This window comes from Thermobia domestica, chromosome 3, assembly GCF_964235325.1.
Source record: "Thermobia domestica chromosome 3, izTheDome1.hap1.1, whole genome shotgun sequence".
NCBI lineage: Eukaryota > Metazoa > Arthropoda > Insecta > Zygentoma > Lepismatidae > Thermobia > Thermobia domestica.
In genome coordinates, this window is record NC_137456.1 from 18,157,906 (window position 1) to 18,177,962 (window position 20,057).

Sequence of the window (20,057 nt, forward strand, 5' to 3'; positions counted from 1 at the left end):
CTGTTGAAAATCTGTATTGTTTTGTTTGTATGTTGTTAGGTTGGTTGGGTAGGAGTCCTACCACTTTCCGGACAAACCCAGTAAGTGTCAGCATCTTTTCTTCGTTTTCGAAAGCAAGACTTTTTTTAATAACAAGTAGCAGTGTCACGTGTACACCCATGTCCAAAATGATTGTCGCATATCTATAAATGTCTTCTAGTAAGAATATAATTTGATAATGATTTTGCAGGGTGCTTTTAATGCTGGTACGATGTGTATAATCGGGAAATGTATATTTGTGCTAAATTTCATAGGAAAACAATTATAAATACGAAGATTGTAATGAGTAAAATAACATGTTGCTAAATGAACTAGAAAACTTTATTTTCGTTTTTAATGTTTTTATTTACTGCTCTTGTAGACATGAAATTTGTCACATACACGTCTTTGCTCATTATACACATACTAACATTAAAAGAAATATTGGGCGAATTCACTATCAAATTATATTCCTACAACAAGATTTTTATAGACATGAGACAATAATTTTGGTCATGAGTGTACATCACGTGAAGGAGTTTGGTTTGCATGGCGTGATATTTTCTTAATATTGAAACCGGAAGTAGCAATTTCAACCACTTCAGGTTTTAGTGGAAAATATTAGAGTGAAGATGGAACATATTCTTGGAACGGTTAATTTGATTGTAGAAAACAGCTTCTCGCTATCTATTGTCATTTTCACCCCATAGCAATCAACGTTAAAACCGGAAGCGGTTGATTTCTGCCACTTTCAGTTTGAATAGAGGGTTAAACGAGAAGATGGTACCTTTTCTTAGAACGCCATATCGATTCCCAGAACGCTTCGTTGCTATCTCTCGTTCTCACCATCACCGTCTCCCTACCCGTTTCGGTGGGTTAAAATAAGAAAAAAATAGTAATCTGTTCCGTTAGTCAATCACTCTACTATTACTGAAGTACTCTCTGATGTCGATCATTTTTATATATCTCCCCCTACCCCAAGTTGCGGGGCCTCTGGTGCATGGGGTCCCGGGTTCAAACCCTGCTCCCGCCAAGTGAACTTTGTGGTGGACAAATACCGTGTGCGTGGGTTTTCTCGGGGTTCTCCCGTTTCCTCCCACTTTCTTCATTCCACCATTTCATTCATTTCTCATAATCACCGTCTCCTTTAGGCTAACCGGCAAAATCGTGGGACGTAAAACTCAAAGATTTCATTTCATTTCCCAAGTTGTGGGGATGAATTTGAATTTAAACGGTATCGGAAGTGTCACTGTTCATCTCAGCGACTCCAAAAATTGTGGATTCGTCACTAATATCGGTCATTTTCGATCATTTGTGTATATATTTCCTCCTTCCCCTTCCCATTCGCCGAAGTTGCACCGTCCATGTGAAATAATAAAAATCATCTCAGACCCGAACCTCATTTATGTTGAAAATTTGATCGAGATCGGTGGGGTGGTTATTAAGTCACAAACATTTTCATTTTCATATATATATATATATATATATATATATCGTGACTCTTGCCTGACTGCTGTAAAAAATAATTTTCACTAATGTATTCATTGTTTTCTTGTATTTCAGAGACCCTAATTGTTTAAATTTGAACAATATCAAAGGATTTATTCTGAATGTGCCAAGTGATTACAAATTCGGATTTGTTTTCTTACCTCTGAAGAGAAAACATTGGGTGACAATTCGGGAGATCCAAGGAAATTATTACAATTTAGACTCGAAATTGGAATCCCCTGAGCTTATTGGAAGGGTAAGTAGTATGTATTGGGTGCGTGTGTGTGTGTTTTTGGTTTCATTCTTTCTTACATAAGTTCTCTTGATACGTAATTACACACACTTTCTAAAGAAAAAAATCATCAGTTATTTAAAGTTTGCTTTGTGTATTTTGATACTACATTTGAGTAGTATATTTATATTCTTAATCTTTACAACAAAAAAAAAATAATATATATATATATATATATATATATTTGTATAACTAAACAAAAACTAATTGGTACAAAGTTCCTAAGAGCTTAATTCGACCAGTCGGTGATTTTTTAAAGTTGGATGTGTGGTTACCGCTTCACATGTCTCCCGTTGAATTTGTGAGAAACTTGGAAAGTCATTAGATTACGCTTAGAAAGACCAAGTAACTAAATTTTATAGCACTGACTTAAACTCCTTGATAAGCAAGAAATTATGTATAGTTTCCTTGGTGTAAATTCCTATATAAATATCATTCATATTTTTTGTTTTAAAATCCATGATCTTGGTAGTAGTTGATACCTTCCTGTTAGTAGTTTTACCATTTTCCATGAAAAATATATTTATCTAAAGAAGAGGGCGAGGAAATGAGATTTTTTTTTTTTAATCAGTTCTGCTGTAACAGACCGATTACCGGTTTGTTTACATTGGATCCGTATTGTTATGTGTACCGGTAAAGTCGAAGTTGGTTCCCGCATAATATTACTGTGCCCAGTTTTGTTACGTGTAAGTTTACACTAATTTAATGTTAATTCGTTTTATATTGTTAGTATAAGGAATGGCACAAAAGTATAAATGTACTCAATCTTGATATGAGATACGCACGTAAACACATCCGAAAAGTTAGAATAAATTTTAAATATTTTCCTTTAAATCTAGTTCTCACCAATTCACTCCAAACCATGTAACCGTTTCTTTACAATTTATACAGTACTTTGGAACAATTAATATAAATAAAATCAAGTAAGACTACATGTTAGCTTAAAAGTTTACCAAATGTTTAATATCGTTGTGTTATCAGATCCCTTTATTTGTTAATTATCTCGACGTTCATTTGTTACACTATATTACTGCTGATATGGCGATCCCTTTAGCTATTGCCACAAGAGGGCGTTCGAATCGCTCTACGTGAAGCTGACAATTCAAACATGGCGACTTGACAGTGATAATAATTCTTCCGTCGCCATGACGAAAGCTAAACAATTGCTTGGAGGAAGTAACCTCCTCTTTATAATTTATCGCGTAGGATTTTCGGTAAGTTAGATATTAAAAAATAGATATAGAGATTCATGATTTTTACGGTTAGTTTCTTGTATTGATAGGTATTTATGGTAAAATTGTGTTAATTATAGTAAAAGATATAACTGTAGAAACCGCGTTTATCGAGGCCTGGCTACGAGTGTATGAGGACGCAGTGAATTGATAGATTTCAGTGTGGAAGAACGATGGCTTGTTAGCTCCTCCAAAAAGTTAGAAATTCTGTAACTAAAAGTGTAATTCGGCCTGTAACCTAGTCAAAATCGTGATTTAGACTAACCTGAGATGTTATTTGGAAGAAATAGATACGGAGGAGTCTAACAAAAGTCAAAATTTAGTGAAACCTTTTTCGGCTACAAGCCATCGAATGTCGTCTCCGCCATTACTAGACATATGCAGTAATGGAGTGGGAGATGTAATTTGTCGAAGTTAATTGCGGCGGCATACCGGAAAGATATTCTACGTTCGTGGAGTGTGTAGCCGGTGTACCGAAGGAGTCATCTCTCGATTTTCAAATAAGCAAGTAGATGAAACCTACTTTGCAAAGTTGGAGTTTGATCACCCAGCTCAACCTGAGGACTATTCTGTGAAACCTGCGGATAACCGGGTAACATCTTTTCTTATTTTTCTATAAACAGTATAGCAGTTCAACAAATGGCATCTTTAAGAATCAGGATGGGTAACTAAGTTAAAGGGCGTTACGCGTCTCTAAACTTGTCAATCGTCATCATCCACTCATACTACAAGCATGTATAATTGAATTACTAAATCTTATGTGTGTCTCTACGTAAATTTGAAAATGTGTATGTTGATATTAGGGTAATACTTTACTTTGTACGCACCTTTCGATGGCAATGTACCTTGAAAATTTTGAATATTTAGGTTAAATAGGTTATGTTAAACACGTTACTGAATTATGTCTCGTGATGATGCCTTATTTTGTGAAATTTTTGCTGTAGGTTAGGTTAGGTGTAATTTGTAAATGTGTGATCCATAGTATTTATGTCAATTAGGTTAGGAAATTTAATTTTGTCCGTATTTTGGTTAGGTTAGAGGAATTAATTTTGTCCGTGATGTCAAATCGAATATGTGCCTTTTGTTTTTTGTTGTGTGATATATTTTGTTTTGCCGGGGTGAATTTTACTTTGGACGCACTCATGATCAATTGACGGTTTATGTTAAAATGTTAAATGCTCAGTGACGAATGTCATTTGTAAGTGTTAATGATGATGAAATTTCTTTGAGAGATATACTATTTTGGTTGGGAAACCTTTACTATGAACGCACACACGAATATTCCGTGTCTGAGAATTTAAGTATTTCGTAATTCATTTCATTTGATTCAATATTGCTTTATGATGTATGTCAGTCGTAAACATTATGATGAAAATTTTTTTTGAGAGTGCTCTAATATATTAAAGTGTCTTTTAGTCGTATTTGTAATACATGCATGTAGGTTAGATAGATAAATTTCCATTTCTTATGTATAGAACCGTTAACAATTATGATTTGAGCGTGCTTTCCTATATTTTTTTGTCGTGTGTCCCTTTAATATTAATTTGTAATGTATTTTGCATCCGTGCTTGCCATATTTTGTCGTGTGCATATTAAATACGTGTAATGTCGGTAAAATTGTATTTCGAACGTGTCTATTATTCTTATTTTGTCGTGTGCCCTTTTATAGTATCTCTTAATACATTAGTGGTTTAAAGTCTTCTTTCGTATGTATGATCTCATTGCGTTGCACCATATATTTAGTTTTGTAGGTTAGGAAAATTTGAATATAACATGTCCTCCGATGTTAATATCGTATCTTGATGAGTGCGAGTAATAGATCTGTGCCGATGCGGGAGAACTTCGCTCTGGACATACCTCCGGAGTTCGACATTACTATTTATAAAATACTATTTCGTGCTATGTTTGTTTATTTTCCGTTAGGTAGATATTTACTTTGAACGTGCCATAGTTACAGTGCGTAATTAACTGTTCGTGCCTATATATATTTGCCTCATCGAAACCGATAACATTAAAATATGTCTCAACTTGCTTTGCTCTTATGCGTATCCATCCCTCTAAGTTTAATTAGTTGTAAACAAAGATAAAAAGTTAAAATGATAATAATTCTTTAAGAGGCGTTTCAGTAATTGGACCCTGTCGAGTATATGTAGAATTTTTTTTTTTTTCGTTCTCGCTAGACATTTGTAAATATATCACTTTCATTAATAGTAGTGCTTTCATATTAAATGTGTTATGCGAACAATGCATAGGTTAAAGTAAAGTAATGCATGATGCTACTCATTTTTTTTTATTATTAAAAATGGAGTTGTAGTAGCGATGATATTGCCTATGGCTGCATAATTTACATGTTGTTTGATGAACGACAGGAATATGATAAGTGATGAACGCCTAATTAGAAGGGATGGATCGTTAATTCTTTGAGTAATAATAGGTTCTATATGTACTAACGAAATATGTTTGAGAATCATGTTGAAGAATCTGGATATGTTAAAGCAATATAACAATGTCATTTCATAAAGATGTTAATGAAGTATCATAGAGATACCACGATCGAGGCAAATGTTTAACGAGGCAAATGTTTAATGACGAATTTTTTTTTTTTTTTTTTTTTTTTTTTTTTTAATCTGTTATGATGTAAATTGTTAACAAATTGGCACGAATAAATAGTCATAGAAATTTAGCTCTATAATTTCAAATATAATCTATACAATTAGAATTTATGAAAATTTTATATTTTTTTTTTCTTAAAAGCACTAATTAAGCTGAACAAGAACAATGTTGACTCTTATTCTTGGTTGGCCACAAAACAAAAATCTGGAAACTTCTGATGATAAATAATAGCTTTATCGTTGTGTCTTCCTTTTCTTTTGCTAAAGCTAATGCAACCTGATTTTTTTTTTCTCAATACCCTGAAAACGATTTGTTATACTGCAGAATAATTTATTTTCAGAGTTCCAGATGCGTTTTTGAAAGAAACGCTTTATTTATTACATTCCGTTATGTCTATTGAAATTCACGGGTTGCGGATAAAAGAGGAGGAGGAGGATTGAAAGGAAGGCAATGAGAATACCGCGATAATTTAGTTGAAATACCGTTAACTTTCTGTTTTCCGTCCCCTCCAACTCCGAGGCAGCGTTTCCTTCCATGGCGGTTAGTTATACATGTTCTGATTCACTGTTCCATTATGGGTATTCTGCTTCTTGTTTCATGTGTCTAAATCATTTAGGAAACTAGATACAAACATTTGAAAGTAACTATGAAATCTGCTTTTGTTTTGCTTTCTCCTCCATTTACTAAAAGTCAGCTTAGCATCAGCAGCGTTACTTCGTGAAGTTAGCATTTTAACGGCGAATTTCTTGAATACACTTTGAAATGCCATGTGACTGTCACTTTTGGTATTTCCGAAGCTCTCTAGGAAGATTTCTGCGGTGGTTCTCAAAACTGCGGGGTTACAATACGTGTGAGGCATGTTAATGCGCGTAGAAAGCAGCCAGATAATCACATTGATAGGAAAAATGACATGTAATTGCTAAAATATAAACGTAAGTATTGTAGATTAAACGTCATTTGTATATATCATTGGACATAATTGACGCTTACAAAGAATAAAGACATGCAGTATGTCATCAGTTCGAAATAGGTTATATATGAATAACTACTCATTGAATGTATAGATCACATAATAATAATTAGTAGAATACTCCCTCAATTATTGATCATTCCAGTTGTGTTTAACTTTCCTAAATTTCAAGTGTTGCCCGGATCACAAGGCTTAAATCGTTTCTTTAACAAAGATCTCCACATTTATCTTTCTTTATTTCAACAGTGGGAAAATAATAAAATGTTGCACAATATATTTTTACGATGCTGGTGAATGTTAGTGCACTGGAACATTTAAAGTACCTATATGGATTTAATGTCAGTACACTAACTTACAAATAAAAGCTGTGATTTTTACAATAAAATATCGATGGAACAGACCGCATGAAAAGGACTCCTAAAAATAAAAATAAGAAATTACAGTAAATAGCAAATTTGAAGTAATTATTTTACGAGCGTTTTGTGCGGAAGACCAGGGTTCGATTTCCAGTGAGAGCCCATATAGTTAGATCCCACGTTAAGCTGTAGGTGCACGTCTCATTTAGCCTCGATGCTGATAAGGAGGGTTCAAGTCCAAAGCAATAAAACCAACATGGATCGCACACAACTTTTTTCCATTGAAGATGTCGCTTCAAGTTCTTTTCCTCATAAAGTGTAAGTCACTGTTTTACGTGAAAAGTTAATCATCATCATCTTCTTCTATTATTATTATTATTATTATTATTATTATTATTATTATTATTATTATTATTATTATTATTATTATTATTATTATTATTTATATTTTTTCAAGTGTAATTTTAAATCATATCACTAAAGCTCTAATTCCAAAAAAATCCCGTCTCCTTTACATTCCTGGTGTTGTTTGGATCTTAAAAAGTGCTAAGTGTATCAGGAATCAATGGAGGCCAGAAATGCTGACAGTATCAAAAGTCAGCTTACATTTGTCAAAAGCTTACTTCAACCAACTTGCGAAAGGAATAACACAATTGGAGAATGTAGCTTAGAACTCTCCGCCCCTATTGCAACTGTTCTAATCAGTAACATTGTAAATTCCTCAGGGGGTAGTTCTAAGAAGCATTTATGCGAAAGATAGTCAGTTTTTGCGAACAAGTTTGGGGCTAGAATTTTTAACAGATGTAATATGCTTTAAAGAACAGTGAAGCAAGAATTTCCTAATTTCTCACCAAGTGACATCTTCACCATTAAAGTATTGCCCTCTAACTTCTGAGACAAAAATAACATTTTCTGTCTACATAAATGTTAAAACGACAAACATACATATGCAGGGTGATTCTTTTAAAACTCACGGATTTCATTTTGGGTCTAGAATTTCTAACTGAAGTCCGATTTTCAGGCGGTTTGTGGCAAATGATCAAGGAAGGATGGGAGATTTATGGGACTATGTTTAGTTGTTTAAATTCATCCGGGATAATATCGATCACGCCTCAAGAAAAACAGCAAATTTTCGCCAGTGTACCTTAGAATTAGAATTAGGTTTTGGATTTTTGAAGCGAAACTGCAGAAAACAATTTTAAGTGTTAGTGAGCATACAAATTAAGTGTTAGTGGTAATGCCCATAAATTACATGTTGAATAGCTTTAGCCGGTTTCTTGGTACAAACGACGGAGATATTTTTTGGGTGACCTAAGGAGTCGATAATTGACATCTCTCACAACACACTTTTGGGATCCGATGCTTCCCTATCTCACTCAGAACCGATCCTGTTTCTTCCAATTTATTCACTAGCGACCACATTATGTTCCTGTCTGAGGAAGAATGTGAGACAAATTTGTTTCTGAATGCCCTTTGCATAGCAACAACAGATTCCGTTTTCCAAAGTTTTAACGATAAATTTATGTTATTCCAAAGAGTATACTATTCTCACTGTCCTTAGATCATACTCACACAGTAGCACAGAATTGTACAGCACAGTTCCCAATACAGCCGGCCCAGTTTTCTGTTTCTCATTGACCTTGGCAAGGTTGCCATTTAACGAAGAAAACTCAAATCGTCACACCACACCACACTTCATTCCAGTTGTAAGGTACACTGGTGAAAATTGGCTGTTTTTCTTGAGGCGCAATCGATATTACCCCGGGTGAATTTAAACCAGTAAACATAGTCCCATAAATCTCCCATCCTTCCTTGATCATTTGCCACAAACCGCATGAAAATCGGACTTCAGTTAGAAATTCTAGACCCCAATGAAATCTGTGAGTTTTAAAAGAATCACCCTGTATATACCATAAAATAGTGAAAACTACGTGTTTTTACAACTCAAAAGTTCAGTAACTATGCACATAATTTTGGAGTTAAGTCGTTGTTTTAACATAAAGGGTGAGTCCTCTGTATTAATTTCTTCTACATATACACCAATTTCTTGTACTGTAGCTGATTCACACTAAAGATGCTCATTTACATTGTCAGATGTAATAAACTTTTACATGAAAAGATAGAATGGGATTAGGAATTAGTTTTCTGGGCTTTCGGCATCTATGACCATGTTAGCTCGTCACGTGTGAGGGATGACGTGCCTTCCTCGGCGATCACACTATCCGGAGAAAGGAAAGGAAGGAAACGACCTGGAACCTATATGTTAGGTACCATCCCGGCATTTGCCTGGTGTAAATGGGGAAAACCACACTCAGGATGGCTGGCTTAAAAAAGCTTGTACATTTTTTCGACCGAGTGTCCCTACCGGGAATCGAACCCGAGACTAGTCGCTCCAAAGGCGAGATCGTTGAGCAGCTACGCTACGTGGGGCCGCTATTCGTGCATCATATCGGTGCTCTCAGACCTTCCTCAACACCAACAGGGGTTGTAGAACTTATTTTATTTTATTATTTATTTGGGCCGCTGTGGCTCAGTGGTAGAGCGTTCACATCTGGTGCGTGGGGTCCCTGGTTCGATTCCAGCTTGTGTCAAGTGAACTTTGTGGTGGATAAACACCGTGTGCGCGTGTTTTCTCGGAGTTCTCTTGTTTCTTCCCACTTTCTTCATTGCACCATTTCATTTATTTCTCATCTCCACCGTCTCCTTTAGCCTAGCGGCATAACCGTGGTACGTAAAACTTAAAGATTTCATTTCATTTCATTTATTTATTTTTATTTATTTAATCATTGTTGAAAGTTGTTTCCCTGGAAAATTATAAAAAGCGTGGGGTTGTCTTGAAAACAATAGGAAATCAGGAAATTCGTCACCAGGTAGTACACAGGTAGCCATTTGATATGTATCCTGCGTCCATCAGTGAATTAGTTATAATCAGTCTATAGTAGTAATAGTCGTACTAATGTTTACTTTTTCTGTTTTCAGGACACGGAAGTGATAGCTTATTTACGCGAACAACTGGAGTGCAAAGAAAAGGAGCTGTTCCTGGTTGTGTCTCAGGAAGTGGAGCGAAGCCATAGTTGGCAGCTGGAATCGTGTACTGTGGCCAATAATTGTGTGCCATCGACGGCCCCCACTACCGGTGGCTGTCAGAATGAAATGGTACGAACTGCAAGCACAGAGACCGAAGTCGAGTGGCAAGAGTTAAATGTGTGCAACTGTCCGCCGGCAAATGAAACTAGGCATTGTGGTGATACGGGTGGGGTGGGCAACGAGTTTCTTGACGACAAAATGATGGACGCTCTGAACTTAAATATCGTTTCGGAAGATACGCACGGAGAAAGAACAATGAACACACCGTTAATTCAAAGCGAACACACATAGTAAAATTTTCCTTCCCTTTGTTCAGGTGGTTTTATTTCCGACGTCAAACCACTTCCTCTCCTCTTCCCCCCGACTTGTGTTCATACTTCTCCTGATGCATTGTGTACTGGCATTACTAAGACAGAGTAATGAATAGATTCGTTCACATACGCTGAATGGGTTTACAACTAAACCTTAAAATACTCCTCAACACTGTGTAATGAAAATATTTTAAAAAAAGACATCTTGTTAAACAAACATATGAAATTATTAAGTTTTATTTCTTCGATTTTTTCCTAGATGCCACAATATTTTTGTAATACTGATAAGTAATTTTTGATTATGTATATAGATATATATATATATAGAGTTTTTTTGTTACATTCTAGAGACGTTTTATTCTAAGTTATTTTGATTATTAATTTGTAAAAAATAATTACGTTGTTCCTTTTTAGCGTATTGATCAAAGAGGGTTTAAGGCTCAAATATTTCATTTATCCGAGATTTATGTGGTGAAATTAGAAATAATAATTGAGGAACAAGCTATGTTGTTTACGATTTGCATTTGCATAATACATTTATATGTGTGTAAGATGGTGTTGACACCATAAATACAGGGTATTTTATTGACGTATTCGACAAACTTTCCAGAGAACCTCTTGCGTTTATAATCATGTGTTAAAGAATGATGTTTACTTTCAAACGACTTTTTTATAAGTTTTGTTCGTTGTTTGATATTGATACATAAACGGTCAAATTTGTGTATACAATTGTATTTACTTTTATATTTGTATTTCGTCAAAAAGTCAGAGAAAAAATGTATAAACCGAAGGCACATAAAGCGAACTTCATGGTCTCCTTGTGTGGTTGGTATGGTTAAGTACTACCCGCATAAGAAGGAGCAGCTGTTAGCTTTCCTAGAGCCTTTCTGTTTCAACTGTGTCCCTGTTGGCCCTGCTGTCGATGTGTTTTCCCCGTACTTCCCTTGAAAGAGGAGGGACAAGTTGCTGTGGCCGAGATTCTTCAATAGTTGAATGCGGACAGGGTTGCCACATTGAATTATTTCACGGACTTCGCCGTGCACTATGTTGTTTGCCATGTGAAGTAGCCTACAATCTTCACTCACCAAAACCAAACGACTAAATGACAAATTGGCAACACAGCTGAGGTCATTCACTTTTTTCACCATACCAAAGAGAAGATTTCCCCTGTAAGAGGGCTGCGTGGGTGGGGTCAAAGTATGTTTCACATATTTTCCGAGGGCACACTTTAAATAGAAAGACTCTAGTAAGGAAGAGCTGAAATGTAAGGAAATTTTTTAAGTCTCACAGCGACCAGACTTCTTTCCTAGACTGAATCATGTCATTGTTTTAATAATGCGTTTGAATAACTATAAAAGAACATGTTTTTGATTTACAGGCGTTTAAAATCTTTGGCAAATTCCTTTATTTATTTGGGTGAAATAATGACATGTTGCATTAGGCAACTCAAAAATTTGCATATCGACATATGCGCAATAAAAAATAAAGCAAAATGTGGAAAAGCGGTTAGAACAGAAATGATTTTTCGCTGCGTATTGGATGCCGAAGTTTAAGCTGTTGATTGAAAAGAATCAAACTCCTAGAGTATACTAAGGTTTAAAACATAATTATTTGGCCAGAATAAAGGATACTCGGCATGGACACATTAAAATAATAAATTGCGTATATGATTATTTACACAGTACTCCTTTATGGCCAAATGGCTTAACCCGCGTACTTTCTGTGTGCAAGGTCGTGAGTTTAATTCTCGGTAGGGAGTGTTTGATGTAAACTCAAACCAAGAAGTGGTTCGGATCTCAGTTGAAGCAGTTCAAATACACATTGTAAGTGCTCAAATGGAAGTGCTTGAGCTGTCTGCCACAGTGACTTATCCCGGATATGTAGTATTAGAAAACAGTTTGTAGAAAAGATGGACGAATAGGTAAGAAAAGTATGAAAATGCACAAAGTGTCCAATTATATTTCCATTCATTGTGGCTGATTAGTGACACAGGGCTGACGGTTTTGAGCATTTTTTTTTTCTTTTACAAAAGCTTGATGTAAATATAAGATTAGTGCAAGCATTTTCGGCGCAGGTGACCCAGATTTGATTCCCAGATTCAACTCTGGAGTTTGGATCTCACCTTAAACTGTAGATCCGCGTCTCATATAGTCTCGTTGCTGAAAGTGACTACCCCAATCCAGCCACTACCACCATCTTGTTCTATATACAGTTCGTTAGTGCGCTGTCGTGAATGAAAGTTTGATGTGTTTTCAGTGAAAACTAGATGACCACCAAAAGTACTGTTGGAACTTAGATTGGGCCGCGGTGGCTCAGTGGTAGAGTGTTCATCTCTGGTGTATGGTGTCCGTGGTTCGATGCGAGCTCGCGCCAAGGGAACTTTGTGGAGGACAAACACCTTGTGCGTGGATTTCCTCGGGGTTCTCCCGTTTCCTCCCACTTTATTCATTGCACCATTTTATTCATTTCTCATTATCACCGTCTTCTTTAGCTTAGTCGACATAACCGTGGAATGTAAAACTCAAATATTTCATTTCATTTCCTTTGGAACTGAGATTATATGTATAAAAATGAAATGAAATGAAATGTTTGAGTTTTACGTCCAACGGTTATGTCGGTTAGGTTAAAGGAGACAGTGATTATGAGAAATGAGTGAAATGGTGGAATGAAGAAAGTGGGAGGAAACGGGAGAACCCCGAGAAAACCCACGAGCACGGTGTTTGTCCACTACAAAGTCCACACGGCACGAGCTGGGATCGAACCAGGGATCCCAAGCACCGGAGGTGAACGCTCTACAACTGAGCCACCATCCTCCCCCCCCCCCTTCCCATTATATGTATAAATTAAATTTATTGTTATTTGTACTGAGGAGACGATAGAAACTCTCCAGAAAGAAAGTTATTGGACCCATCGCGTGAAAAGGGATAAAAAAGAAAGTGGATCTAAAGTTAAATATCTATACAGGAAGACAAATTAATCAGTCACTAATTGTTGGAGAAAAGTTCGTTTTACGCGACTACAAACAGGGTGATGGCATAGTAAGTACCCTGGTGAACACAGTACATTAAACAGGTTCTGAAAATAGCTGTGTGTATATTATCACTTTTTACTGCACAGCAGCACTGATATATATTTATTGTATCGTTTGGTGCATCAATTAGCATTAGAGGGTAACACCATTATTTTTATTGTGTGCATAATCTAGAGAATTTCATTTCTAGTAACATACGTGTAATTGTTCATTCTATTTCCGAGTTGTTCTGATAGACGCTCCATCCGCTGTGGTTTTGTTTGTTTTGCTAAAATTGCTAACTTTTTTTTTTTTTTTTTTTTTTTTTTTTTTTTTACATTTATACTTCTTCATCGGAATAATAATTTTTAAAAAAATAGGAGGAGGATGTATAAAACAAAACTCTATGGTGTATACAAAGGTTTCTTATGGCTATGTGGCTAAGCATTGCTCAGGTTCGATTTCCGGTCTGAGCTCATATTTCGGATTTTACATTCACTTGTAAGTCTTTAATATGTGTGTACAATATGCATCAGCATACATATTACGTATAGTTAAAATACAGCGCTTACGGTGAACAGGAAGTATTGCACAGATGAAGAATCATTTTGTTTATAAAAATTCAGTCAAAACCCCTTGGATAGATCTTTTGGCCTTTTGGTAAGCTAGATTTTATTGATGTGGATTTTAATAATCCTGGTTGTATTAGATTCACAGATGACGGTTCTTTGTTTCTGTAGCATTTTAGTAGGGGCTGCGGTGGCTCAGTGGTAGAGCGTTCACCTCTGGTGCTTGGGGTCCCGGGTTCAAACCCTGCTCCCGCCAAGTGAACTTTGTGGGGGACAAACACCGTGTGCGTGGGTTTTCTCGGGATTCTCCCGTTTCCTCCCACTTTCTTCATTCCACCATTTCATTCATCTCTCATCATCACCATCTCCTTTAGCCTAACCGGCATAAGCGTGGGACGCAAAACTCAAAAATTTCATTTCATTTTTTGTAGCATTTTACTTTTGATTCGAATCGGTAGAGATACAAAAGAAAAAAAAAAAAATACTTTATATAGGGTGGAATTAAGCGAAGTTTATTTTCTGTGTTAGTCGTATATTTTTGTATACCAAATAGTAATTTGAAGCCCTGTTTTATGCTTACAAAAGATTTTTGTGATATATATATATAATCGCTCGGTACTGAAAAGTGTATGAAGAACTCTTTAATTATGGCACTAAGGACGCTGACAATATTCAGTCTGACCTCATTATAGCAAAGATTTTAATGAAAGTAGTCTGTGACAAAGCAACTATGTACTCCATATCAACTGAAAATATTTGAAAATTTAAATTAACGTTATGTAGGAAAGTGATGATGGTATACTAGCAATTGTATTTTACCAACACATGTAAATAAACGTACGTTTAATAGAATTAATAATATTAGGTTTGCACTAAAGTTAGTAGCTTGTGAATATTTCTTAATGATGCTCCTTACGAGGGATGTGATGGCGCGTATACGATGTATACCTACCTAATATGTTTATACTAGCGTATACCCACCTTAAATTTACGAAAGAACTTACGTATACCCTATATTTCTGAAAACTGTCTAGCGTATACTCATTAAAATTTTGAGCATTACATCACTGCTCCCCGTCATGAAAAGCCAACAGAATCATAATGTAGTACGTTCATCAGTTAAGATGTTCTAATTGCAGTATACTTGTTCCTAGATCTTTTCCATGACTATGTGAATAACGCATCTCTGATAAAGTACATAATAACATACCATATTTATTACTCTTACTGCTTTCGTACTGAACAAACTGTTCCATGTATTCATTAAGAGTAAGAAACGTGAATAAGAGATTAAAGAAGTGACTGGTAAATAATTACGTAATAAGAAATCATAAAAAGAGTTTTTTTTTCTTGTGTTTTAACTTGTGTGGGGGAATTTTTACTTAGAATATACTTCACAAGACATGAGAAACGCAGTGTTGCTAGTGGAGTATCTCTTCTCTTATTTTAAATGTTAACTCATGATATGTATATATACAGGGTGTTACAAAAATATTGGGAACAGATTCTTCACGTCAAAATAACAAGAAAAGTTCATCTGGACCTGTGCTCAAAAGTAGATAGTTTCGGAGTTATAGGGTGCAGAAAACGTGAAACAAATGGGCTCCACTACTATGGGACCTATCGTAGTCAGGTTGTAAATTTTATCGCGTTTTGCCCATATTCGTATTACACCAATTATTCTTTCACAATTGTTCACTTCCATTAATCAACCGTCTTGTTAGCGTAAAAGGCATAACCGTGGGACGCTAAATTAAGAAAACTGTTGTACGACGAAAACAGTAAGAGTAATAACATAACATTTATTTAATACACTGTTAGTCTTTCTATTTCAACTGTGTCCCTTCTTGGGTCTGCTGTCAATGTGGTTTTCCCGCAACTCCCTCGGAAGAAGAGGGACAAAGTGCTGTGGCCGAGATCTTTCAATAGCTAGATGCGAAAGCGTTGCCACATTGAATTATTTCACGGACTTCGCTGTGCACTGTCTTATTAGCCATTCTAAGTAGCCTACAATCTTCACTCGTCAAGACGGAATGACAAATTGGCAACATAGCCGAGGTCATTCACTTCTTTCCTCCATAAGAGGGAGGCGGGGGTAGAGACGAAGTACGTTTCACATATTTTCCGAGGGCACACTTGTCATAGAAAGGCTCTACATTAACGTGTATATGTATGCATAATAATGATAAAAGAATTGTTTTATTGCAGTGCAGGAAAGAAGTCTAAAGTTCGTCGAATACGCCGCAAAATACCCGGTAAAAAACATTTTGTATTCATGTCATTCCACTAGTTTGTGTTTCTGTATGCATTTGAAGCTTGTTGCATTATGATCATTTTTTGGTCGTCGCCATAATCTTAGATATTTATGTAATACACAGTCTAAACATATATTTAGAGAGAGAGAGAGAGAGTGGATCAGATCATCCTTAATTCTGAGCTTCCGTCAAAGAGTTCTCTATTTGTATATGTGTACATATATCTAATTCGTGTTTTTCATAGACGAGTAAAACTTTTAACTGTTTTGTGAAAGTACTTAACAAAACATTAAAAAAAAAAAAGATACATACTGCCATGCAAGTTGTGTAAAGCTATTTAAAGATATTTACTGTCATTTGAAATGTGTAAATAATTACAATTGTTTGTACCTGATTTTGTGAGCAGGTTGTGAGATGTTTTATTATTAAAATGATTATATATATATGTGATGACGGTCTTGTACCTCGAGAAAATGAAGGCTTGAAAGAAAAAAAGAAAGGTCAGTGTTTATTATTTAAAGTATAGCTCTCAGGAGTACACCCTTCCATTAGCGTCCAGTGATTTGTGTTATGTATATATTGACATTTAAAATAGAAACCTAGTTTATAGTAAACACACACATACCAACTACCATGCAGAAAGAATCTAAGAAGCGGTTCTATGAACATGTGAGTGCGCTAATATGACAATCATGTGTCGCGGGTTTTAACACGAAATTCAATTAATTGTCCACTAGAGAGCGTGATCTCTTACTTTTTTGGTTTTTATGACTTTTAAGATAACATATTTTGGCTCAACCCTATAGGCAAAAATCTACGAGGGTTATTATTATTATTATTATTATTTTTTTACTTCGTTAAGCCACCAGAAGAAAACCACGGTAGATGACGAAACGATAATAAGACAGAGCGTGTTCATTGGGCGGGACATCCTCAAATCAATAAGACAGACCCAATCGTTCAATGGTTGTGGAGCTACGAGCTTTAAAACGTGATGTATGGTAGAGGCGGCACATGATTTTTTTCGTTTTTGTTCTGGCTGACTCCCCCTCCACTTTTTATTTCTCGATCTGCCACTGATGGACAGGTCTACTTTACTCTCAATTTCGTAGTGGAGTTGGGAAAGATTCCAATAATTTCTATCGAGGAATTTGAAGCTTAAAATATATAAAACGATAATCATACATGTTGTTCTGTATGGTTGCGAAACATGGTCACTTACTCGGAAAGAAGAACATAGACTGAAAGTATTTGAGAACAAGATCCTGAGACGAATATTCGGACCCAAGAGGAACGGGAATGGAGAATGACGGAAACTTCATAATGAAGAACTACATAATTTATACGGTTTACCAAACATTGTTAGTCATCAAGTCTAGGATGCTTAGGTGGGCAGGTTATGTAGCCAGAGTGGAAGAATGTAGGAACGCTTTCAAAATTTTAACTGGAAATCCAATCGGAATACGACAATTTGAAAGACCTAGACGCAGATGGGAGGATAAAATTAAGATGGATCTTACAGAAATAGAAATACAAAGTAGAAACTGGATCCAGTTGGCTAAGGATAGAAGTCTATGGAGAGCTTTTGTGAACGCGGCATTGAACCTCCGGGTTCCATAGGTCATAGAGTTAGTTAGTCGGGAAGGATTGAAAGTGCTGGACATTAAAATTGGAACACCCAAGTAGAAGAAGTAGCAGACTTAAATGTTTCGGTTGTTCCGAGCTTAAGATATAAGTAAAAAGACATTAAGAACAAATAATAAAGAAAGTAAGTCTATCTGATGGATAACAATAAGAAATGATATAAAAAGCAATGAGTTGACTGTATACCTTCTTTTGGGTCACCCTGTATATTAAGTACAGGGTTCACACTGATCTTGAAAGTCGGGGAAATTAACGTGAATCAGAGAAAGTTAAGGAAATGCTTAAGATATGCCGAAGCAGGAAAATTACTATATTTCGCAGAGAAACCATGGAAAATGCCATCTATTTTATTCAGAAAACTCCTATCACTCAAACGACCTATAAACACTACCTCAAAGAAGCTAGGTTCCAAAAGAATATTAAAAGGGTAATTATGTTCAGAAATAAACAAGCTTGAGGAACACCCAAAAATGTTAAAATTTCAAGTTGTGAATAAAGAAAAAATAAAAAATTCAAATGATACAAAGGAAAGAGAACTCAGATTATCATTCATATTTTCTTGTGTGTGTATGTTAAAGTGTATTCAGAATGCCGAAATATTAAATATATCGTTACTGGAGAATTAATTGTTTGGTACTAATGTTTTGTTGGATTCCAATTACAGGAAGTTTCATAATAAGTACAGGATGGACCAATAGTCAACAAGAAGTTATAACTGTGAATAACCTCTTTAGTTGTCATTAGTTTCCATTGATATTTCACAGACTTAAAGACCAAGGATGGGAGATTGTTTACAAGTATGTGTGGAATATAATCTCTGGTACGTGTCCACCATCATGGGCCACACAGGTACGGGCCTTGTGTAGCATACATGATCCATAACAGAAGTCAACCACTTTTGCTCCGGGTGTCCGTATTTCAGCATGAATATTGTTCTTGAGCTGCTGAATTGTTTGTGGTTTATATAGTCAGAAGCAAAAAACCTGCAACATGAGCATGTAAGTTTATTGTGAAACGACGAAGTCTTTTACTCCAAAATAATTGTGCAGGGGAGGACGCCGAGGTTTCTCCTGGCATGATTCGTACCACTTAGACATTATGTTGATTCTCTGGGCTATTAGGCGTAGTTTCACAATAAACTTTCATGCTTATGTTGCAGGTTTTCTGCTGCGGACTGTACACATACACTTTGTACTTCAGATAGCCCCAAAGAAAATAATCCAATGGCCATACTTCTTTGAAGATAATGAAACCAATGTAGTAACGGTGACTGGTGATCGATATCGAAACATGCTTGAGACTATTGTGCGTCTTGCAGTAGATATTCCACATATAAGTGTAAACAATCCCCATCCTTGGTCTTTAAGTCTGTGAAATGTCAAGGAAAACTAATGATAAATTAAAAAAAAAAAAGTTATTCACATAACTCTTTCGTGATTTTCGGCCCACTATATTTACAGAAAGAATGCAAGCTTAGGCCTATACTGTACTTAAATATAAACAGGAGGGCGTTGGGTGACTATGGCGATAGTAAAGGCCATTAAAAAAATATTTTTTCTAAGCCTAACCAGAAATTATAATGTGTACGAGTCAGGGAAAATTTACTTATTCAGTTATGAAAACTGAGGGAAATCAACATCAGAATTTCAGTGTGAACCATGATGTACCGTTAGTTGTGTATTTAGTGCAGAGAAACAAAATAAGTTAAATTACTATTCATATCAATTTCGTATTAACTACTACTATTTATCTATAATAGTTTCTTTCTTTGGCCTGAAAGACCATATTCCATTGAAATTCCCCACGCACCCACCCACCCCGCACAGCTGTACAGAAAATTGACTTCGACTAATCAATGCAGCTTTTCGTACTGACGAAAGAGAGACTTTAAAAAAAAAAAAAATAATCGCATGTTAAATTTAACATTAGAGTACCGATTTTAAAAGAACAGTAAGAGAGAGAAAACTAGTTCTTAGAAAGTTTCCGAGAGAAAATATCAAGGCACATCCAGTGATTCTAGAGCTGGTTTCCGGAAAGTTCCAGAACATCGCTTTAATCGGGATCAATTTTGCTGAACTTGTTTGAAAGTAGACTTACCTACACAAAACCAGTTTCAACATTAACATAAAAGCCAGATAAGACAATTTGATGCAGCATTTGTTTGAAACATACGGTTGGAAAAAAAAACATTGTAAAGTAAAAACAATTGTGA

General features: G+C 35.7%; 1 protein-coding gene across 2 annotated transcripts in view; it reads left to right on the forward strand.

Moving 5' to 3' along the window:
- LOC145680210 (josephin-1-like) overlaps positions 1–16,700 on the forward strand; it is a 29,934-nt gene extending 13,234 nt beyond the window's left edge. For both annotated transcript variants that reach the window (XM_081750523.1, XM_081750522.1), the window contains 2 exons: positions 1,582–1,762; positions 9,949–16,700. In XM_081750523.1, coding sequence (XP_081606649.1) covers positions 1,582–1,762; positions 9,949–10,347 — 580 coding nt within the window. In that variant the 3' untranslated portion in view covers positions 10,348–16,700. The remainder of the gene's footprint in view (positions 1–1,581; positions 1,763–9,948) is intronic.
- The last annotated feature ends 3,357 nt before the right edge of the window (positions 16,701–20,057 follow it).